The sequence below is a fragment of the Aplysia californica genome, unplaced genomic scaffold (assembly GCF_000002075.1).
Source record: "Aplysia californica isolate F4 #8 unplaced genomic scaffold, AplCal3.0 scaffold00221, whole genome shotgun sequence".
Taxonomy (NCBI): Eukaryota; Metazoa; Mollusca; class Gastropoda; order Aplysiida; family Aplysiidae; genus Aplysia; species Aplysia californica.
Genome location: NW_004797491.1, coordinates 799,840 through 824,094, shown reverse-complemented (window position 1 = coordinate 824,094; position 24,255 = coordinate 799,840). Strand labels below are relative to the sequence as shown.

At 42.1% G+C, this 24,255-nt stretch overlaps 1 protein-coding gene across 1 annotated transcript in view; it reads right to left on the bottom strand.

Moving 5' to 3' along the window:
• FMRP (fragile X mental retardation protein) overlaps positions 1-24,047 on the bottom strand; it is a gene marked incomplete at its 5' end in the record, with an annotated part of 101,751 nt that extends 77,704 nt beyond the window's left edge. The window contains 3 exon segments of the mRNA NM_001204634.1: positions 9,129-9,225; positions 16,367-16,419; positions 23,986-24,047. Of these exon segments, the coding sequence (NP_001191563.1) occupies positions 9,129-9,225; positions 16,367-16,419; positions 23,986-24,042 (207 nt within the window).
• Positions 24,048-24,255: the final 208 nt, after the last annotated feature.

Below are 24,255 nucleotides of genomic sequence, written 5' to 3'. Positions count from 1 at the left end.
AGAGAGAGAGAGAGAGAGAGAGAGAGAGAGAGAGAGAGAGAGAGAGCGCGCGTGTGCGTGTGCGTGTGCGTGTGTGTTGTGAAAGAAGGGGGTAGGGAAGGGAAAAATAGTCGACGTGAATGACCGCCGGTCAGTTCTATAAATCACGCGCCGCCACTGACGAGCTGTCTATGCTATTTTGAAGGGTCTTAACGATGGAATCTATTTTAATTTCGAATAGGAGAAGAGAAAGGTTGATTTCCTGAGGGAAACCTTCCTTCTGTTGGCGGGGATCTGCAAGGGAGGATCTGACACAAACCTGGAATGAACGGTTCTTCAGGAAATTGCCAATGAAGGCAGGGAGGTGACCGCGTATGCCGAGAGCCTGCAGGTCTCTGAGAATGCTGTACTTCCAGGATGTGTCGAACGCTTTTTCTAGGTAAAAAAAAAGATTGCGATCATGTGGCCTCCTTTGGCAAACGTGCGTATAAAGATCTCCAGGCGGACCAGGTGATCCAGAGTGGATCATGTTTTCCTGAATCCGCACTGGAGACCGCTCAGTGAGCCCGTATTGGTTTGGGTATTGGAATGACAGTGGCGAGACGGCAAAACTCTGGAAAGGAGTTCGACAGCCACATGTCATTGTATATGTCTAGTAGGAGGGTAAGTTTTTCTGCGGGTAAATGTCTAATGATCAGATTGTGAATGTCATCCAGACCTGGGGCTGTATTGCCCAGGCCCAAGATGCACTATGTTAGTTCGCCTAGCGTGAAGTCTGCGATGTTAGTTACAGTGTTGTTTGAGTGGAAGTTCAGGTGTTGTTGTTCTGTTAGTTTTTATGTTTTGGAAGGTGGTGTTGCAGTTTGCTTTGGATGAGTTTTTGGAGAGAGATGTAGCTATTGTGTTTGCGATGTCTACCTGTGTTTCAGCTGTGGTTCCATCCGGATGGTGTCTGTGCATCTACCCAAAAAAATTTGAGGGGATTTTAAAAACTTGGTTGAGTGGTGTCTGGCTGTCGATCTTGGAGATGTATTTTCTTAACAATTGTCTTTTGCTCTTCCTGAGGCATCTACGTGCCTCAGCTCGAGGTTTTAAGTAATTAATTTTGTTTTCTGTAGTGGTGTTGTCGACAGCTCTTCGATATGCCGCGTTCTTCTTCTTTACAGCATCATCAGAGTCCCCAGAGAACCAGATCTTGTTCTTCCGGGATTTTGTTTTTGTTTTTGGTATGTGTTTGTGGCATATTTCTAAGAGCTTTTCGAGGAATTTTTTGTAGTTGAGGTCGAAAGTGGGATTCAGAATCTGGGAACATTCAAAGGCGACCCGTCCCAATGTCTTTTTAATTTGAAGTGTTCTGAGATCCAAACTTACTGGAGGTAGGGCTGCCTACCTAAAAGTTCCCATTTCAGGTAGATTCAGGGTCAGTTTCAGGTAGTTTGGCCCAAAATTAGGTAGTACAACGACAAAGAAAGAAAAAAAAAGATAATCGTTGCCCCATCGGATGCGTTTGCTTTCCGTGATATTGGGTAATTATATTTTGAAAACTTGTTTGTGCATGCACATGTGTGAGTGTGTCTGTGTATTCACGTGTGCATGCTCTCTCGCATGTTTATATATATATGGGGGGGGGTGGGTTGGGTGTGCACAAGTTAAGATGAACAGTGAGTATGAAATGAGGCGAAGTTTTTTTTTTTTAAATCATTTATGGACTATCGTTCAAGGTACCTATCATTCAGTATTGATTCTGGAATTGAGTGCAGGGTGATTGCCAAACTTACTTCAAAACCGCTAGCCCATACCAATAGAAACTAAACTCGCACAATAAAGTCAAGGAACAAAAATTCAAAGAAAGATAACTGAAGAACAGTTTAACCAAATTTATTAATTTTTTCCAAAAAGTTGCTTTCGACTCTTTAGATTAAGTGTGTACAATTTCAGATTTCAACAAAAACGAGAAGTTCATATAAAACGAGTTTAAGTCACACTGGTCGGAGTTCAAAAGTCTGAACAGCCATAGTTCTTCATGAACATGGTCAATAGTGGGTGTAGCCACCCCGTTTGATCAAACACTCGGCACAGCGTCGACGTATGGACAGGATATGCCTTCGGAGGACTTGTTGCAGTAGGTTCTGCCCCTCCTGGACGAGGTAGCCAAGAGCTGCTTAAGGTTTTGTGCAGGAGGGTGGTTGTCTCTTATCCACCGGTCAATGGGATCCCAAATGTTCTCTATTTGGTTCAAATCCGAACTACAAACTGGTCAGTCCATGCGGGTGACAGCTCGCTGCTGCAGGAAGTCCCCAACGATGCGTGTGCGATGTGGTGTGGCGTTGTCATCCTGCAGTACAGCCTGGGGTCCAATCTGTTGCAGGAGACAAACAGCAAGGGGGACGCAGTATTTCTTTCCTGTACCTTGCCGCGGTCAAATTGCCCTGTATATGGTACAGGGGGTCCTGTGGTGAGCTGAGAAGCCTCCCCACACCAGAACGGGCCCTCCACCGTAGGGATGCACTCAGGGTGGAACAGCTCTCCTCGGCGCCTCCAGACGTGGGCTCGCCTGTCTGGGTGCAGCAGGTTGAATCTGGATTCGTCCGAGAAGACTACCTGGTCCCACTGACATTGTGTCCACTGTGAATGGCGAGCAGACCACGCCCGACCAGCTGCTGTGTGGGGCAGCGTGTGCCTTGGGACACGAGAAGCGAACTTGGCTCTACGGACACAGTTCCTTACCGTCTCCTCGCTCTAGTGGACATTGGCTGTCACCCATAGTTAGTCCCTGGCGCCGTTTGCAGTAGTGGTTCGTGACGTCACGGCCTGTCTGACGATGAACCAGTCGATGCTGTCGTTGGTCAAACATGGCACCCTGGTTGAGGCCTGTCCTGGACCCTTCCGGTCACTCGTCATCGTTCTTGCAGCCTCCACATGACTGATGGGGACACCCCAAGTCGATGTGCAACAATTGGGAACGTGGAGCCATCTTGGAGCCAGGCAAGGACTCGTCCTCTGTCAACGTCAGGCAGCGAGCGTTGTTGGACCATCGTGTTGTAATGAAACGTGGCTGAAAATCGCTGCATTATAAAGGGTTGTAAGGGAGCAATAATCACAGCTAAGACATCTGTTTAGCACGTGCCAAGCTTAGTTTTAGCTAACAGTCCCTATGCCAATGTTGCTGAAGCAGAGAAATTTTGCCCATTTTTCATGATTTTTGACTGTTTCAGAATGCCCTGCACCGTCGCTGTGAAGCTGGTGCGGGCAAATTTGCTGTACAGGCAAACTGTGTCTAGTCGACAGTGCGTGTGCCAAGTTTGGTTGACTGATCTTAACGAGTTTGTGAGATATTGAAGTTTAAATTTGACAGGTGAAAACACAAGCTGTTCCTTGACTTTTTTGGGAGAGTTTATATTAAAACATATTTTTCGACACTAGCATAAGACACTGATAAGTCTTTGGTGACTTAGGATTGACAGACAATTTTAACTAGTTTTACCCTAAAAATACAAAATGAATCCTGATCTGGGCCCGAGGTGAGGCAAGAAGAACATCAACTGCCAAAACCATGTTTGGTTTCAGCAATCACAGATTTTATAAAAAGCATGCAAGACAAAACTTATTATAAAACCTTTATAGTTAAGCTTACGGCAGAGCAAAAAGGGAAAATAAAAGAGTGTGTGTACTGAAAGCCGGAGCTGGAAGGACTGTGAGAGCGTGGGTTGTAGTGATGCTGAAAACCCGGCAATCGGTGAATCACTGCATCATGGACTAAGTATAGATTTTTTTTCAAAATGCTAAATCGCACTACCAGAATTTAATCAGTAACAAGCCATCATGAATCATAGGCATCCAACATCGAGTTTTCCGAGGGTTAAAAATGGCATTTCCTCATTGCCACTATCAATTTGTCATCACTGACAAATCCGACAAACCCGGGAAAACCAACCTTGAAGATACAATCATGAAGCCTGTGCTCTAATGTTCCCTCTTTTACGCACTCGATAGTCGAATGTCAAAACCACTTCCATTTATCGATTTTATTTTAGCATCAGTTTCTCGCATGGCGGCCTTTTCCTGCTGCCGTAGACTTTATTGCATCAAACACCTCCCCTCAATTACGAAGCCCTACAATACTCCTACTTTGAATGAATTTTGATTAGGTTTTCCCCAACAACCACCGGCCGGTCCCTTATTCATGCCGCACTCACAAACTCTCACAGGTTCACTGACCGGTCACGATGACGGACCCGACAATCTAGAAATCGGAGAACGCTGTTTTCTTTTCATTCCCTTTTTTTGTCCTTATTATAGTGACATCAGTGAGAACATTGATTTAATGTGTGTGGCGACACTGTTTTTTTAGGCAAACTGCACGTTGCAGGTTTTTATTAACTGTAAATCTAACGTTAACAAACTATCATCGGACAATTCTGAGCGGTAACGAAAGGGAAAGTAGATTTTAATTTTCCCAATGAAGTCTCTGTATTATACCTGCACTTCCGCCAGTCGCCATAGCTGCTTATTCGCGTGAAACGTACTCTCAGACAGGGGAAAGCCGAACGTAATATCACAAACGCGACCGGTAAAATATGAACCAAGTAGCCTTTTCAGATTTGGTTTCGTGGACTTTGTGCATTTTCTCAGGTTTCAGACATTTTTTTTTCAGATTTCCGGGTAATAAATTCCCGCAGTCCCCCTGCGTAGAATCCTCATTTGGTACTGACCAATTCTCTAGAGCAAGACAGATTTTAGAATGTTTTGCTTCGATACAAATTTTCTTTCTACATTCACAATTCAGTTTTCTAGATAAATGAATTAAATGCACAGATTTTCCAGCCACAGCAAAAACCCGAAGACAGACAGAAAGAAAGAATGAATGAAAAGAAAGAGGAAGATTATCTATCGTGAGTAGACAGATTTTTGCCGATATGCACGTGAAAAACTATTGCCGACCGAACAGTACAGATAGACCGTGGTCGAGTGTACGAAATGGGCAATCTGGCAGTTTCTAAAACAACTTATTGCCGAGCGTCCTAGAGTTGCCATAAATATCTGACAAGTTACGGTGGAAAGTGCCTCTCTCTCTCTCTCCCTCCCTCCCTCTCTCTCTCTCTCTCTCTCTCTCTCTCTCTCTCTCACTCACTCTCTCTCATTCTCTCTCTCTTTCTGTCTGTCTCTCTCTGTCTCTGTCTCTCTCTGTCTCTGTCTCTGTCTCTGTCTCTGTCTCTGTCTCTGTCTCTGTCTCTCTCTCTCTCTCTCTCTCTCTCTCTCTCTCTCTCTCTCTCTCTCTCTTTTAACGCATGGAGGTGAAATGATGATGCGGCAAGTACGGAATGTACGGATTTCCGTAAAAACAAACAAAGAAGAATGGAAGCACTGCATAATGTTTTTTTTCTTTTTATTCTTTCGGCACAAATTGCAAAACCAGTAGTTTTGACACCTTATCAGTATGGCGGTAGAACAGGCCCAAAATCGATATCTACCGGAAAAATCAGTAGACCCATGCAGCCCTGTAGAGGAATTGATCAATGATCCATACAGTCATCCAGCACAGACCACTCAAAACAGTTTAGAATTGTGGGTGGGGCTTATAGGTTATGAAAGATTACACGTGGGTGGTTGGTGGGTGCTCTGGTTTGGTCTGCTTCTTCTTTCCTATCAAACATCTATCATCCATATCTCTCCTTCTTCTTTCTATGTTTGTTACTCACTTGTAACACCTGTAATCTTCGGGCGCTCATATGACCTTATGCAGTTGCTAGCGCCATAAAACCTCTACTGAAACAAAAGATTACACGCTTCCCTCACAATCAGCTGAAAATTTATTGTTACTGACTGGTCAACTTGGGAAAGCAGTCGGAGAAACTATGCAAAATGATAAGTTCATTCATTGGAGGGACTGACCTGACAGATGAATGGATTATGACAGATTGACCATAACGTCAGGGGCCAATACAAAATTTAGGACAAAGCTTTGGACGACAGATTTGGGTGGCCAGCTCAGACAGGTGTTTTTGGCTGTTGGTTGATAAAAGTAGGAAATGGAAAGTGGCCGTGTGTACAGGTGGCCGTACAATACAGGGGTGGGCGTATGCTACTGGGGTGGTCATCATGGCAGACTCTACAGTTTTATCGCGACATAATTGAAGGTGGGGATCGCCTGGTGTCAGAGGTAAAATAATCAGGAATATGGACACCATAATTGGGTGACTTCCAAGGCTTGAGTGTCCCTAATTAACATTTTTTTTGCGTTTTCGACCAATGTTTGTTTTTCAGTAAAATCCACACAGAAATGTTTTTAAATGACTATAAAAGGAGTTGAGCCAATTAGACTAATTTTTTATTGAGTAGGTGTTAAACAGCACAATTGACTCAGTTTTGAGTATGTAAGTGCCAAAAAGTGATCACCGCAAATCTATTACGATGTTAAAAGGGCCGCCTGACATTTATAGAAATCTTTTAAATACGGTAAAAACTTTTATTTATTATTTACAAGTTCAATTTGTGTATATGTATACATCGACAATTATAACGATATATAACTATATATTATGAAACAATCCAATTTCTTCACAGAAACTCAAAAAACCTCTTTGGATTATCGATGTCAAAACAGTTTTGATGTTTCTACATTTGAAATATTTAATGTGTACATGGTCAAAATCAACATTGCGTCAGAAAGTGCAGAACAGAAAAACATGTGTAGCATGCCATGCAAAAAGGAGCATGTGGTTTGTGTGTTGGATGTTTTCACCATGTTTTGACATTTTCCTTCGGTGGGGTAGGGGCGTAAAAATAGGTCAGGAAAAAGCAGTGAGCCAGTGGTGACTTTTGGCCTGGTAGGAAAAGAGTGAAAATGAAGTTGCCTCGAGAGGTGATTAGGCTTAGTTGTAAGTTTGATAATTTTTTCATGTGAATGTGGGTGTTGGTAATTTAGTTTCTTGTATAAACAGATGATATGTGGGGTGTGCAACGCCAAAAGAAGGGAGAGTTCTGTCTGGTTTGCACCTAAACAGCGAATGTTCCACTAAAGAACTGTCATTTTACTTTGAAGGCACAGGTTTCCCTGATTTCTTTTAAGTGCTTGGCAACCGTGGTAATGTTTTGATACTGCTGCAACTTTGAGGAGGCGCAGGCTTTTTGCAGGGGAATAACAGTTGGGGGGAGGACTGAAGTCCTAAAGGGGGGGTAAGGGATGAGGAAGAGGAAGATGAATATGAGAGGCAGCATGGTGAAATCAGGCACTCGCCAAAATAATAAATGTAAAGAAACATTTACTTTTCCGCTAGTTTGGCAATTTTTATCAAAATTGTGTTTTTTAGGTCAACATCTTAAATGTCCATTTAAGAGCCCATTTCAGGGTTAATTATATTGAAAAATGTTGATTAAATTCATTAAAAATGTAAATTGTCAGTTTCCACAAGACTCTGAGGCTTTGTAAATAACCAAACTTTGGCGGCCATTTTCTCAATAATTTTACCTCTGAAACCAGGCAACTCCACCTCATTCAATCACAAATATCTCAACATGTACTCAGGATAAATGGACAATTCTTTCATCGAAAGCAAGGCAAATGAACAGGCTTTAAGGTGATACCAAAAACTCCACATGCCCAAAAACTGACTAGTGCCTGATTCCACGGCTTCGTGAAACATATAACGAAAAGAGTGGTGAGAAAGAAGATGTAGATGGCGATGAGGATGAAGAAGAGCCTGGTGAAGATGAGGATGGTCGTTTTTTTGTTTTAATAGGTTTTTACTGCGCTCGCAACTGCATAAGGTCATATGAGCACCAAGGGGTGGATGTCAATAGAGAAGTCCAAACAGGCTTACTCTGCTCATCTCTCGACTCGGCACAAAGTCTGCTTCGACTATCAAGGCACCTAGCAAATAGCAGTTCACAAGAGAGTGACAAACATACAATAGAAGCAGAGGTAAAATGACTACAGTAAGGATGAGGAAAGAAAAAGCAGTAGTTCCCCCTATGTTGCTCAGGCACAGTATGAGCATGACATTGATAAATCAGCCCATTTAAAATTCTACTGTGCAAAAGAACATAATATCCCCCCTCTTGGGAATGGCCTAAAGACACTTCAATCAGTTATTCAGTAGCACTGCCCAAGGGGTGGGGGGGAGATGATGGTGGTGAGGATGAGGATGGTGGTGAGGACAGAGGTGAAGATGACGAGGGTGGTGAGAATGAAGGAAGAAGTTAAGAGAGAGATTTTGGAGGAGATGAGTTGAGTGAGAACTCCATGCCCTCCTCCTGGCAAGAAATCTCGCCTTCCAACCAAGACTGACCAAAAAAAAAACAGTTCATACGGGAACCAGTCATTACCGATTGAGTGCAGTAGGCCACTACACCCGCCCATCTAGACCGAACCCAGGGCCAAAGTGGCGTGTTGGTGAGGGAAGCCACACCTCAGCCACCAGGATCCCCTTTTCCAGTTGTATGGGTCCCATGGGTCGCACCCCACGATAAACAGGGTGCCTTACTTACGTTGTGGGGATTCAGGGTCAATTTTTTGCTGGACTGGACCTTCTCTCGACAGGTCGGAAAAAAAGATAGGACAGAAGACAAAGCCAGAACGGTCAAAAGATGCAATCCCTACGTCAGAGAGCTAGTGATGTACGAGTGGCATCCCATCTGGGGAGAGGGGGGGGGCGGGTGTTATACCCCTTTTGATGGGACATACAATTATTTTTATTTTATTCCCCTGTCAGCTCATGGAAGGAAGAAAAAAGAAAGAAGAAAGAAGACAAGACAGACCATACACCTAAGTAAATGTCGTCCATGCGCATCCGAGTGTAGACATTCATGGGCAACATTTTACCATTAGAGGGGTTGCACCTGTTGCTGACGGAGCAGTGGGTTTATTTATTAGCCCCCAACCCACAATGGGACGAACCAATTTGATAAAAATTTCGTTATTTTGTCGAGCACCTTATTTCATCACAATACCACACATCAGATTAGATCAAATTAATGCTTAAGTTTGCCGTCTCAAAAATTTTGATCCCCACATTCATTTTTTGCTAACAAGCAACTCATTATGCAGTGAGACTGGTCCATTCCCTTGGCAGACATGCTCTTCTCAACTGAAAAAAAAGATCTGACAAGCCTAACCATCCAATCAATAAATGCAAGTCCAAACTACTTACCTCAACTTTTTCATCTTCTCTGAATTCTGGCTTGGCTTGACCAGGTGTGGGGGGCAGACGTATCAGTGAGAATTTCACTGTCCTATCAGGCAGCCAGCTTTTAAAGAAAAAAAAACGTGTGGGTGAAAATGTTGCATTCACATAATTAGTTTTACTAACAAAAGCTAGATCGGGTCTTTTTCAATCCAGAGGGAAATTTTCATTCAAAGCATGTATTTCTCACACCTTATTCTATGTATTTAAATATTTACCTAACTTGTCCCTAGAGAAAAGACAATACTGTCCAGAAATACGAAAAGGAGATTATTTCACTAGGAATCTCCTTTCAATGCTGTAGAAGAAGATGCCAGCTACTGTTTTTGACATTTAGGAGCTTACATAAGATCTGCCGAGCAAGCTTTTTTGTGCCTTCAGTGACTATTGATTACGTATTTTGCAGTTACCACTACAGTCAAACCTGTGTCAGACGGCCACCCATTGTCAAGGAGAAAAGTGGCCGTATAAGACAGGTGGCCGTCTTAAGCAGGACTGATCAAGATGAAGAAAACAAACCATTCCCATCTGAGGTCCTAATCGAAAGTAGCCGCATTGTTGTTGTTTTTGTTGTTGTTGTTGGTGGTGGTTTGTATTTTGTTTGTAATTCTTATTTTGTTTCTGATTTTGCACAAAGGTGAAAATAAAAATGAAATTTATCAGACGAGGAAGACAGAGTGCCATGTTAAAACAAACACATGGGTCGCCACCACTCGGAGAACGAGCGACGCTTCTGTCACAAGTTCATGTTGATGTCCTTTGTTACAGACTGGGTAAACAGTGACCACTCATCTCACTTACGATTTGTGTACGAGTTCTGGGCCGGGCTTATGGGTTATGAGGGATCACACGCTTACCTCACCAGCAGCTGGAAATTGGTAGCTATTGGTCAACAGTGGGAGGGGCCTATGCAACATGATCGGTTGGAGGGACTACCTAACAACAACGACAGTGGCTCGCCCACAACGCCAGGGGCCAATGCACAATTTATGACAAAACATAATGGAGCCTCTAAGGTGGCCATCTAAGACAGGTGTTATTGCTTAGTGTGATAGGGGTTGTGTGTTAAAATATGGTGGCCGCGACAGCGTTGGACAGGTGCCCATTTTATACTGTTAAATTATATAGAAAAAACGCAAGGGGGGAAATGGAAAGTGGCCGTTTGCACAGGTGGCCGTCTTGGCAGGTTTGACTGTATTTTGGTGTACCGTATCTTGTTTGTGATGTTTCGGTCTAAATGGTTCCATTGCAGGATACTGACAGTGCCTATTGATAAAATGTTATCTTAACTTATTGATAGTGGATTTCCCTGAGCTGCTAGGAAGGTTTTTATCTATTTTCGTTTATAGCTCAAACAAAGTTTCAAACAGTGCTTGGGGGTAACACGAAACCTGTATAACCATACTAGGCTGGTAATATTTTGGCCGGATATGCCCTAACCTTGAACTAATTGCTTTAAAGCTCACTATATGTTTTTTAAACTGGAAATACACGACCCTTCTCACAAGCAAAAATCGAGGAAAATGTAAAGGGGCAAAATATGGTTTTTAGCGGAATAAAGGCAAAGATTCAATTTCGCGGTCAAAATCGAATAATCAAATATATCGGAAATAATTGAATAAATCGTTTCAGAAGGGGGGGGGGGGGCTCTGCTCCCCTGATTACGGTTAGTTGAGAATTGCGGTAGGGCTAGTTGTCCAAGTGCAGTGTTATCTTGAAAACTTGATTTGCGACACGTTTTAAGGCCATATGAATTTATTTGATTATTTCCTAATTTATTCGGTTATTCGATAGGGACCTCGCAGTTGTACCATTACCGGAATAAAGGCTTGCACGATAAGCGAAAACGAGTAAAATCCACTTCGAAATATAAACCAGCATTAACGATAACAAACTGGAAAACTAAAGTAACTTTTATGCTTCAAATGATGTAAGTAGCCAATGACCCAAAACCGGTCCAGTGTTAACCACAAATGAAAATAGTAGAGTAATTCATTGGCATGTATCTCTCCACAATACAATTGAAAGATTGAAAACTCCAACTACAGCACTGAATGCACTGTTCCTCACTTAAGGAATGACTTGGAAACTTCGACCAACCTCAAAGTGCAAGTTGTCTGCAAAAGCCCATTCACCCTTTGACCTCAGTCTTCGCCATCCGAATCAGCAGCTGTGTCACTGATGACGCTGTCAGTACAGCTTTCTCCACGACAGTCCCCACAGGCTGCTGTACAGACCAGTCCATGCTGTCGACACCCATAACTTACTCCACAGCCTGTCTGTCTTGCATCTGCAAGTGACAACATGCTGCAAGTGTTCAGGGGCAACAGCAGCGTCAGTATAAACAGAGAGGAGCGTGCCATCTGTCACTTCCCAACCCCAGTCTTCTGCAGACAGCGACATAGCTTTCTCACTTTCAAGCAGTTTCCATATTTGGACTTGAAAATAAGTTCAAATGGAGTGGAACTTCGCAGTAGAGTGTGTTGGTGGCAACCTTCTGGGGTCCACTGCTGCTGCTTTGGAGTGGGCTAACTGGCAATAGTACCTGATGTAGCGCGGCTTGTTTAGGCTGTTGTCTTCTTCTCCACCATACAAAGCCACCAGAGCTCTCTCTCCCGTTTCGATGAAATCTTCTAGTGTGGTGCGCTTGGTGCCGCTGCGAAAGACGGGTGCCATCTGACAGAAAACGGCAGATTCCCTCAGATGCATCACCGGTTGCTTTTTGCCCCTTGTTGAAGAGGCTGCTAGTGGTGTCGCAGCCTCCAAGTGCATGGGCAAACAGAATGTTCTTGCAGACATGTGGGCCTACACTTTTTCGTGCTGCTCCAATGTCCCATTTTTTCCCTCCTGTGTCGAAATACACGTTGTTACACCCTTGTGGCTGGAAGTGGTACAACAGCAGCACAAGCAAGTCAGTGTCTCGCCCAACAACAGAACAGAAACAATATGTTCTGTGGCTTTTGTATCTGCATCACCATAGGCATGGAATATTTCAATTCCAATTTCCATGAAGGACTGTGCAAGGGTGTAGATAAAGCGCTGTTTGTTACCTGGGTTAGAGTGAAAGTTCTCTTTCGTGTCACAGGTGAGCATTTCACCATCAAAGTGAACATCGCAGGCTGTTTTGCGACCATTTTGTCGCCGAAGGCGTGTGGCGTCCTTGGTGGATGGGCCGCTGACATATCCGTCAAACACCACACTTGCTCGTGAGCCATAATTTCGAACGACGTAGTCAATGTAGCTCTCCGCAACTTGGTTGTAGGTAATTCCTCAGCCCAAAGAAAAACGATACAGAAGATCACCACCGTCAAGGACTACTTTGACACCATCTGGCAACTTGGCATTCTCCCAAGTTGAGAGTGACTACAGGCAGTCAGCCAAAAGATGCTTGCTGGCTGGACGGGGGAGTCCAGATGTCTCAAAGAGCGATGTTGGTATGTTTGTCAGCTCAAATTCGAAGACTAAATGGCACCCCCGGGGCAGTGCCACTGACTGTAGGGTCTTTAGGCCATTCCCAAAGAGGGGACATTTCTCATTCAAGCACTGTAGAATTGTAAATGGGCTGATTCATCATGTCATGCTCATCATAACAGAGCCTGATCTACAATCCTAATCCTTACTATTGTCATTTCCCTCTACTTCTTTTGTATATTTGTCACTCGATGACCCACTATTTCCGGGGTGCCTTGATAGTCGAAGCAGACCTTGTGCTGTTGAAGCCAGAAAGTTGAGCAGAGTAAGTCTGACTCCCTGTAAAGACTTCTCTGTTGACACCCACCCCTTGGCATTCATATGACCTTATCCAGTTGCGAGTGCTGTAAAACCCTCTACTAAAAAAAAAAATTTTTTAAGACTAAATGGAGCGTTTCAGGGTTGGTATATCTTGACCAATCTCTGCATGAGGTTAACAAGATCTGGGACAGTCACCAGCTCTATATCTTCATTCTCCAGATAATCAACAACTGCTTGGAAAGTTTCCAAACAGCATTCATTCCGGGGTCGCCCAGGCCCAGAGCACATATTTTTTGCAGCAGGTACTCCTTTCATTTCCCTGAAATGTGTGTAATAGGACGTTGTGGTAGACAGCATCATGAGCAAAAACATCCTGCATGTACTTTATCTTGCCTGTTACCTCTCTTGACCATCTGTCTGTTTCACCCCTCTTCTTGCAAAACTGCAGGGCAGAGCCCTGGAATTGCGTCGTCTTTACATACTTCAGAGGAGGACCGCTTCTGTCTTTCATACCTCTTTTCGCTTTTTTACCACAAAACAAACACAAAGGGATTTTTCCAGGTTCTCTGACTTGTTCTGGTGCACGACGTTTACGAGGTGGCTTTACTTTGCTAGTTTTGGATCCCTTGATGGAAAATAATGTCTGTTAGTGTGGCGATCTCTACAGGTCTTAAGGACATTGACACCTGACTTTGCCAACACAGCTTCGCGAAATTTTGCACTGATGCTGTTGATGGTTTTGCACCCCTTTTCTGTTACTCTGGCTTGGCATCAAACCCCTCTCCACAGATGATACAGGTCTTTTCTTCTTGCTCATAAAAACAATAATACTATGGAATTAAAATCGTCAAGTGAAACTGTAATACTAGCCCTACTTCCGCTAAGCTATTTTGGTAGGACAGTCACTACCAGTTGCCAATGAAAACATGGGGGGTGTGGCAAGCTAAACGTGTACAATCTTACCATGTGCACTAAAAGGGATGGTTGGGGCTCTGCATTCCCCAGCATACTGTACCTATTAAACCATATATTTTCAGAAAGAGCAAAGAAATGTGCAAACAAAAATACAAAACAAATAAACCATGGTTTTTAAAAACTGTATTATTTCTGCTTTGTTGAGATGTAAAGTGCCCTTGTGTGAGTGTGTTATACACATGAGGATTTGCATGCTATTTTATTTGAAAAATCATTTTTGGTTTCCATTGTCCGGGGTTGTCGAGAGTAAAAAAATATGGAACAAAAGCCTTCAGACAATTAGTGTTCAACAGAGGATACTATAACAATTGCAGTTAGAGTGCGTCTGGTACTACAACTCGCAAAGAAAGGAAAGGGGTCAAGTCTGTCGATCGATAATGCCCCTATAACTAGTTTCTGCTGGAAAGTAACAGCTGAAACGTGATTGGATGTTATTCTTAAGAGAATAAAGGCTGTCATGAGAATTAGTAGTTTTACCTTGAAAAAGGTGAAGGGTACCACCATCACACTTCCCGCCTGCATGCTCGCCAAACGTACATCTAGGCGTTTAAAGTTTCTAGGTCAGTGACCTACTTGGCGTAGAAGTACTCAAACAGCGGGAAAGAGGCTGGTATAGAATAAGTTGTTGAGAGGCTTATAAGGGGCTGAAAATAAACATAGCCCGACTAAATGACTAAGCTCATATTTTTTCCTCTCACAGAATTAGAAGCCTATTATAATACACCTACAGTTATAGCCTATAAGACAAGATAAAAGGTAATAATTGTACACATGAAGACTAGCGGGAAAGGCGCATTTGAGTTACCAGTTTGCCATCCTAAACCAGCTTGACTCTGCACCGAGGCAATAAATGATGCGCGCAGAAAAGCGAAAGTTCTCAGAAAAGTGCAGGATCAGTGTATGGCAAGCGAAAGTTGACACAAATAACGGAATGGGAAAAACGAATTTCACAATTTTAAAAAAATTGGGGGGGGGGGGGGGGGGGGGGTAAACGCGCATGTCAATTCTCCTTGATTGTTCATAATCTTTAATTGACTGGTATCATCTACTTATTTTCCAAAAGACAGCTTTAAAGCAATTTGTTCAAGGTCAAACCAAAATGTTACTAGACTATACGTTTTCAGGAAGTATTGAGTGAGCTACATTAGAAGCATTCTTCACATTTTTGAGAATTTTGAAATGATCTTGATCTTTGATGAAATTTAATTATTTCTTCTGAGAAAATTTGTATTAAAAATCATGAATTTTGTCTTTTTTTTTTGGGTCTAGATTTAATTGCTTTGCTTTCAGACAGGTATACTTTTCATGGTTTCAGATACTAAACTGTAACTGGGACAGAATGAGCTACATTAAGAGAGTTGGGGCGAGCGGACGGACGGGTTCGTTACTCGCGGACTCAGTCAGAGCGAACAGGTAACGGACGGCCATGAGAGCGAACTGCGAACCTCAAAACAGTTCGTTTTTTTGGGTCCGCTCCACAATTTGACTCTCTCAGCGAGCGGACTGCGGACCTCAAGCCTCAAGCCAGTTCGTTTTTTGGGTCCGCTCCACAATTTTATCCACTGAGAGGCGGGCGAACGGACGAACTCTAGCAGACGAGATACTCGACGCGAGATTAGACCCGTCGTCTATTGTTTGTTAATTAGGCCTGATGTTTCAAACCACTAGCGGTGCCACAGGGAGTGAGAGAGGCTGGTGACGTAGTACTATGTGTGTAACCTTTCACCTCCTGCGTGGGGCACACTGTGTACGTTCCAATTATCGGAAAGGCCGGGGGGGGGGGGTCCGCCATGAATGCCTAGCTACAATGTGGGGCAGGAGGGTGATTTTTTTTTTTTTTTGGGGGGGGGGGGGGGGATTGTAAGAAGTAGGCAATGAAAGGAGTCGTTCCCGTCCGTCCGTCCGCCCGCCCGCTCGAATGCATGGAGTCTCTCTGTCCGCCCGTCCGCTCGCTCGCTAAGCGAACTGTTGTCTCTGCCCGATGTGTAGCGAGTAGCGAGTAACGAACTACTCTTCACAAACGGACAGTTCGTTACCCGTCCGCTCGTTTGCGGGTAGTGCCAGCGGGTAGTTCGTTACTCGCGGATGCTAATTTTGCAAGCCCGACCCAACCCTACATTAAGAGCATACTATCATTTTAGTTTTTGAACAGAATGGAATTTCTTTGACCTTGACATATGACCGTTTTTATAATCTCTTGACTAAAAATTGCACTAAGAAGCATCGAAAGCCCCTTTTTGGTGGATAAATATCTACACAAATTATTCTTGTGTTTCTCAAATCATAAACTATTACTGTATTGGTACTCTTGGAACATGAACCTAGTTTAGTTTTGTTTAAAAAAATATGGGAGTCACTATCACCATTTTGTGCCTCTTCACACATCAAAAGAATGTAACCAAAAACAGTGAAAAACAGAAGTTTAATACTTGTCTCAATATAATGGAAAAGCTCCCCTCTAAAAAGTTAATCACTCAAAAACCAATGTGTTCACTCACTTGTTTTCGAAAGACACCAAGGCTTCATCCTCGAAGAAACATTTTATATATCCCTGAGGAAGGAAAGAGTGAGTAAAGGTAAAAATTCAGGCAATGCAAACTGTCAGTAAGATGAAGACCTTAGTCTCCCATCACTAAAGAGTCAAGAAGCAAAAGGAGAGTTTGTCTACGCAGTAGGCATACCTGATACGCCCCAACAATTTGCTGCACATATGCGCTATAGGCATACCATCTAGGCACAAAAATTGTTTGTGATACAACTACAACTAAAAAAGAGTGCTGTCTTTTTTCAGTCAATAACAAATCGCCACGCTGAGATCATATCTCCACAAAATTGCGCCAGCGGACAACCCAGATCCGTCCTGTCGAGCCTGCAAGGAGGAGGACGAAACTATGGACCATGTGTTCCTGAGATGTCCCGCCAACTATCGTGCTAGAACCCGTCTGCTGGGACATTTCAGTAACCCACTTTAAGCACTTTTCAAGGACCCCCGGGCGAGTGTTGAGTTCCTGTGTGCTGTCGGCATCGCTGACCATTTATGAAGCCACAGCGCCAGGAGAGAGAGAGAGAGAGAGATATGCTTGAAAAGATCATGCTTATATGTCCCAATGGTCCTGAGATCAAAGAATTCAACCCAGAACCCTGCATTGCCAAGTGGCAAGAGATGTGTCTCACAAATAGACGCTCTGATAATATAGAGCACTATTCCCTGAAATCATCTTCTCTGGTGATACTTTTTAAAATCACTTGTGTTTTCCCATAAGGGACAAATAGTAAGCCAGTCTTTTTCTATATTGTGTGTCAACATATTTTCAATATTCTGATCATCTAGTGATTTACTTACTTTTCATTCATGATTTTACAAATTTTCCGATAACTCTATATACTTTTGTTGAGAGCAAGAATAAATTGTATTGTAATTATAAACGTTGTGATGCACGATCCAGTATTACCAACTTTAATCAACAAAATGATCACCAACTTTATTCAACAAAATGATCACCTATAATTTTTGCCTTGGTGCCCTAGAAAATTGCCTCGGTGCCCTCTGATTTTTAGGCCCCACCGAGGCAATTTTTGCCTGCCCTCCTGAACACCTAATTCAAGCCCTGGTATTCATAAATTTGTGTCATCATTGTTATGAACCAACTTTTTGCTATTTTCGTCATTCAAGTCAGAATAAAATTAAACCAAGACCACATTGCATTTATATATATAAACAGCTTTGGCAGTTACTGAGCCTGAAAGAGCAATCATTCATTAAGCTATATATAATATTTAAAGATTTATTACATAAAGTTGATTTTGGACCTCATTTGTCACACCCAGGTATCCCACCTTTTGGAAATGCTCTCATAGATTCTAGATCTAGACTAGACCCAGGGTACTACTTAAGAATGAAGGTCCCGTTTGCAGGGTTGGGTTGATTTAAATCAGTTGATTTTTTTAATTTAAATCAACTTGATTTTTTGAATAAAAATCAGTGATTTAAATCAGTTTTTTGTTTTTTTTTAATTCAGTTTTTACTCAACATTCAGAATTCCTTTCCTTGGTTTCATAAAACAGATATACGGTTTAGCAGACGAATATAATCATGCTTAAAAGTCTGCTTTCCTCCCTTTCACAGTAAAATAATACAGTATTCAATTTACTTTTTTTTCCATAATTGAAATCAGAGCTGGGTTGATTTAAATCAGTTGATTTTTTTTATTTTAATCAATTTGATTTTTTAAATAAAAATCGATTTTTTAAAATAAAAAATGTATTCAGTTTTTACATATTTAAAAATTCAGAATTCCTTTCCTTGGTTTTATAAAACAAAGGTTTAGTGTTTAGTAGACTAATATAATCATGCTTAAAAGTCTGCTTTCCCCCCTGTCACTGTAAAATAATACAGCATTCAAATTACTTTTTGTCATTGAAATTAGCATTCTCTTTTCAGACAAACAGCGCGCGCGCGCACACACACACACACACACACACACACACACACACACACACACACACACACACACTTATGGTCAAATTCAGGGGCCCCCTGAACCATCACCACCCCCCCCCCCCCCCTGCTTGTTAAAAATAAGTAAAGTTTTACCGCTCACGGCGCACCGGCGGCGGAATTTTAGTTGCCGCTGGGGGTTCCCTGCCTGGCGCCTTATCACGTCGGGGTCACGGGGGGCAGCTCCCTATCGCCGCTCTGTCTGGGCCGACTTAATTTTTGGTACTTTTCAACGTACAATTTAAGGTGTATCCTTGTATTTATGGTAATTCTCATTTAGTGCACCCAAAGCACGCATTTCTGCTCTTGAGACTCAAAAAAGAACGGACGTTGTAACCTGTCTGGTTATTTCGTTAGACGCGCTGGAGTCGGCAATGCTAAATTAATTGTAATTTTTGGGGGGACTAGCGTGAATGAAAAAAAAATCATTGTAAAAAAAAGGCCTCGTCAAAATCGGTCGAACTTTTGGAACACGAACGACATAGCATTGGTGCAGATACTCAGAAAAGATGGTATCTGCGCATATAATTGAAGGCTGTAAATTTTGCAATTTTATCCATCGGGCACACAATTCGCTATGAAGTAATTCCTCCAAATACAACTTTATGTGTCTAATATAATCATGAATATTCGCATATTTTCTCGAAAGGTTATAAAAGTTACAATGAAGTTTCTCTATGGAAAGTACAAATCGATTTGTATGAGGAGATGTATGAGGAGTATTTTAAGAATTAAGTGGCAGGAAAGAATAAGAAATGAAGAGCTGTGGAAAAGGACAGGACAAAAGGATATAGAAGTAGAAATAGGACTAAGAAAGTGGCGATGGATGGGACACACCTTAAGAAAGCCCAGCGGAAACATCACAAGACAGTCACTGCAGTGGAACCCACAGGGAGCACGAGGCAGGGGCTAGATGCGTGGAAAGGGACATGAGAGAAATGAAGCTCACTTGGAACGAGCTTGGAAGGATGGCTCAGGACAGAGATAAATGGAAGGAGCTTGTATGTGGCCTATACCCTGCCAGGGGTGAAAGGCATTGATGATGATGATGACTCTATTATTATTTTTAAAAGGCCGGCACTATTTCTCCGAACGTTCGGGAAAATAAAGCTAGGCACTATTTCTCCGAACGTTCGGGAAAATAAAGCTGGGCACTATTTCTCCGAACACTCTGAAATCACATCCTTTCCCCCAAATTTCGGATATTATATAGAGTATAGACCTACCAAAGATTGTTCGTATACAATATGGTTCAATCGGTCCAAAAATGTCCGCAGTAAATATTTATATAAAGAAATACTACAGTTCCAAACAGTTTTTCGCTACAGATATGACGTGCTGCCTTTGAAGGGTGCTGCTCTTAAACTTAATGTGTTGTGTTCACTCGTGTGCTGTCTAGATCTAGATCTACGGAGGGTTATTGATAACGACACATAGAACTAGCTTCAGCGTTTGTCGCTGCCGCGACCAATCAATCGTGGCTCGATTTTTTGGTCGGGGAATAAAAGTCAAATTTAAAAAAAAAAAGAAAGAAACCGAACCTCTTTACTTTTGATAGAAAGTTACCTTAGCTTCACTTAGTCTCTTTCTAACTTGTTGTCACCACGTTGATTTGAAATATACGTTAGTTACTTTTATTTTTCCCTCTTTGACTCTTTGTGGTGTTTTATTTTGTTAGTGTGTAACTTTTTTTCTTGTTATATAATTATTCTGATGTGTTGTTTTTCTATCAATTTTTTTTTTGTTGGGGAAAAGGGGGGGGGGGGGGGGCGTTGCATAGTGTAACGTCATTTAATTTGATGTTCCTAGTACCTACCTTCATTAGATTCTATATATATATATATATATATATGTATATATAGATTTAAATGTTTTATGTTAGAGCGTACGTTCCACCAAAACCGATTACATGTACTGACACTGGCAGGCCCCTTAATGTGTGTGATTCCATAATTTACATGTAATATCCTGTACTTTAAAAAAAAAAATTTACGCACTTTTATGGGTTCTAGGTTGACACACACCCTTATCTGTTAATTTTTGTGGTTGTTTATGGGCTGTTCGACTAATTTTGATTTAATTTTGTTGTGAAACCTTTCTTTTTCACGTTTTTACACTCATCTAAAAATCTCTAGACTAGCTCTTGAAAATTGAAATAGATATAGACCCAAAAATTTGCTCCTGTGTGTGTGTGTGTGTGCGTGTGTGTGTGTGTGTTTTTGTGTGTGTGTGTGTGTGTGTCTATGCATGTGCGTGTGTGAGTGTGTCTGTGTGTGGTAGTAAGTGTGTAAGTGGAGAGTGAGGAGTGAGTGTATGTGTGTTTTTCGGGCTTTATTTCAGCCTTTATTCAGTAACAGTTCAAAGTATACAAAGATAAAAATTCAAAGTATACAAAGATAAAAAACAGTATACATTCCCTCCAGTGCTCATGAGTCGTTCCTCTCTTTCAGTTTCACTCATTCATTCAATTCCCGTGTTCTCTCCCGCGGCTCATCCCCGTTCTCATGACTTTCACACCCCACCCCCTCCCTCCAGGCACACACAAAGAAAATCTCACTCATTCCCTTGCTCCTTGCGAACCATGGACAATAATATAGGTAAAACACTGCCTTAGCAACATTCCTTTCTTTCGTGAGCTGTGGACCGGGCCAGGGGGGTCGGTGTCATCGTCTTGTAGTTGCTGTCGCCTGTGGATACACTCGTTAATTCTTCCTTTCACCCGCTCTGTCACTCACAGTGTGAGTCACACTGTCTCTCCATCCACAACTCAGCTCGTCATACGTTCAAAAGTTGCCCACTGATATATGTTTAGTTAGTGTGTGTATAAGTTTGTGTGTGTACATGTGCAGGATGGTGGTGGGTGTGTGGTGGGTGTTACCGAAGGTTGTATGTAGGCGGGCTTGCCATGTGGTGTTCTTTCCCAGATCAGAGCCAGAGGCAGAATGAAAGTTGGCGCCGAACTCTCGCAATAAATAGGCAAAAAATCACGAGACCGGAAGCCGGAAACCGTTCGGAGAAATAAAGATCGGCACTATTTCTCCGAACGTTCGGAGAAATAGTCACTTCATTTAAATAATGCACAAATTCTTTATTCTTTGTTATAACGATTGGCTCTATATCTTATGTGTGCCCGAAGGATGAGAAACTACGGATTTTATGTTACAATCCGGGCACCCCCCCCCCCCCCCCCCCTTTGGGCAAAAACGGCGAAACTGAACTGCTTTATTCTCTTTCATCCTTGAGAGGGCCTCATATGCAAATAACTCTCCAGCCTTCAGAGTTTACCAAAACGTAGAATCTAGGCCACAGGCTCCTTCATCCACAACCAATGTTAACTCTTCCGGGGAAAGAGCTTCACGCTGTTTTGCTCAGTTGATGAAGAAAAGGCTGTCTTAAGGACTATTTTTAGCAAAATATCGCCGTAACTGTTGTTTCAACGAAAGTAAGGGAGGTTGCTTTAGGTTTGTGTGCCACTCTTTTGGGGCTAGATTCTAGAATCTAGATTCTTGATTTAAAAACAAAGTTTTAAACGATCTTTTTGTACTACTACTACAGTGCCCGACAGCTAAAAAAAAAGGCCGGCACTATTTCTCCGAACGTTCGGGAAAATAAAGCTGGGCACTATTTCTCCGAACACTCTGAAATCACACCCTTTCCCGCATATTTCGGATAATAAAAATAAAATATAGATCTATAATTATATTATAGGCCTACCAAAGATTGTTCGTATACAATATGGTTCAATCGGTCCAAAAAATGTCCGTATTTATATGAAGAAATGCTACAGTTCCAAACAGTTTTTCGCTACAGATATGACGTGTGGCCTATGAAGGGTGCTGCTCTTAAACTTAATGTGTTGCGTTCACTCGTGAGCTGTCTAGATCTAGATCTATGGAGGGTTATTGATAACGACACATAGAGCTAGCATCTGCGTTTGTCGAGGCCGCGACCAATCAATCGTGGCTCGATTTTTTGGTCCCCGAAAAAGTCAAAAAAAAAGAAAAGAAAATGAAACTCTTTACTTTTGAAAGAAAGTTCACTTAGCTTCACTTCGTCTCTTTCTCACTTGTTGTCACCACGTTGATTTGTTGAGAATACGTTACAGTTACATACGATTTGTATTGCTGTTCCTCTTTTATTTTTCGTTCATTTTTCCCTCTTTGTGGTGTTATATTTTGTTGGTGTGTATTTTTTTTTCTTGTTATTGTTCTGATGTGTTGTTTTTCTATTAATTTTTTTTTGTTGGGGAAAAGGGGGGGGGGGGGGGGGTTGTATAGTGTAACGTCATTTAATTTGATGTTCCTACAAAAGGTATTGTGTAACGTCATTTAATTTGATGTTCCTACCTTCATTAGATTCTAATTATATATACCTGTATAGATTTAAATGTGCTATGTGTTAGAGCGTTCCACCAAAACCAATTACATGTACTGACACTGGCAGGCCCCCTGTGTGTGGTTCCATAATTTCCATGCAATATCCTGTACTTTTTTTAACAAATTACGCACATTTAGGGTTAAAACGGTCAATCTTCTTCGGACAGGTGGACACACGCCCTTATTTGTTAATTGTTGTGGTTGTTTCTGGGCTGTTCTAGTTTTGATTTCATTCTGTTGTGAAACCTTTCTTTTTCACGTTTTTACACTCATCTAAAAATCTCTAGACTAGATCTAGATCTAGATCTAGCTCTTGAAAATTGAAATAGATCTAAACCCAAAAATTTGCTCCGTTTTTTTTTTTAATGGACGATAACCGTCCACTCAATAGAAAAGAGGGTCAGATTTCTCCGTCTCTCGGGTGCCTCAGGTAGTACCCGCCTCGCTAAACCAGTGGGCACACGGCCGGAGGAGAAGCTGAGAACAGATACCACCTTTGATTTGCTCCTTCCCAGACCTCGCAGAATGACGGAATGAAAGTTGGCGCCGAACTCTCGCAAATAGGCAAACAATCACGACCAGAGCGGAAGCCGGAAACCGTTCGGAGAAATAAAGATCGGCACTATTTCTCCGAACGTTCGGAGAAATAGTCACTTCGAAAAAAAAACGTGCTGCCCGAGGCCGAACCGGTACGATTACTCTAGATCTAGATCTAGAATCTAGATCTCTAGACTCTAGATCTAGAATCTAGATCTAGCCAGATCGAAATCTAGATCTAGATATCTAGAAATATAACTAAGTTATTTTGGAATAAAAGCAAAGAAAATCATAAACTGTGAAAACCAGTACGATGAAACCAGGCGATCTTCAAAACTTAGATTTTGAGACTTAGAATCTAGATCTAGATCTAGATCATCTAGATCTAGATCTATTCTTGATCTAGGGGAGGACTTCCATAACGAGCGACCACCCCATCAAACACAATAAAGAAGAGGCCTAGATCTACCCCTAACCCTAACCCTACCCTTAACCCTAACCCTACCCCAAGCCCTCAATTCAGCTCTGTCTCATAGTGGTCGCATAGTAAAGGGGAACGGAATTTGCTCTTGAAAACTTATTGAAATAAAAGCAGCATCGGATCAAAGTAACGGTTGCATATCCCATGGTTATGAAAGTCTGCTAATTTCTTAATTCCACTTACGCTAATATAACTAGAACAACACATTGTCAACACACAAATTACCTTATAAAAGGTACCATAGCCGTCGTTTCCACTGATTTCAACCGAAAGATCCTCCATTTTGGGTAAGAATGGAAGAATGCTGGGAAATTCTTAACGCGTTGTGATCAGTGAGCTCTGTGATTCGCTCGTTAGGCTTTACTTCTCTTGGTGATCTATTTGGATATCGCTGCTTGATTGATTTCACATAGATATATCTTGGCCTAATAGGCCTATGTAATTATAAGGGGATTTAGGCTAGGACTGTTTTAATTAGATCTAGCCGATAGATCT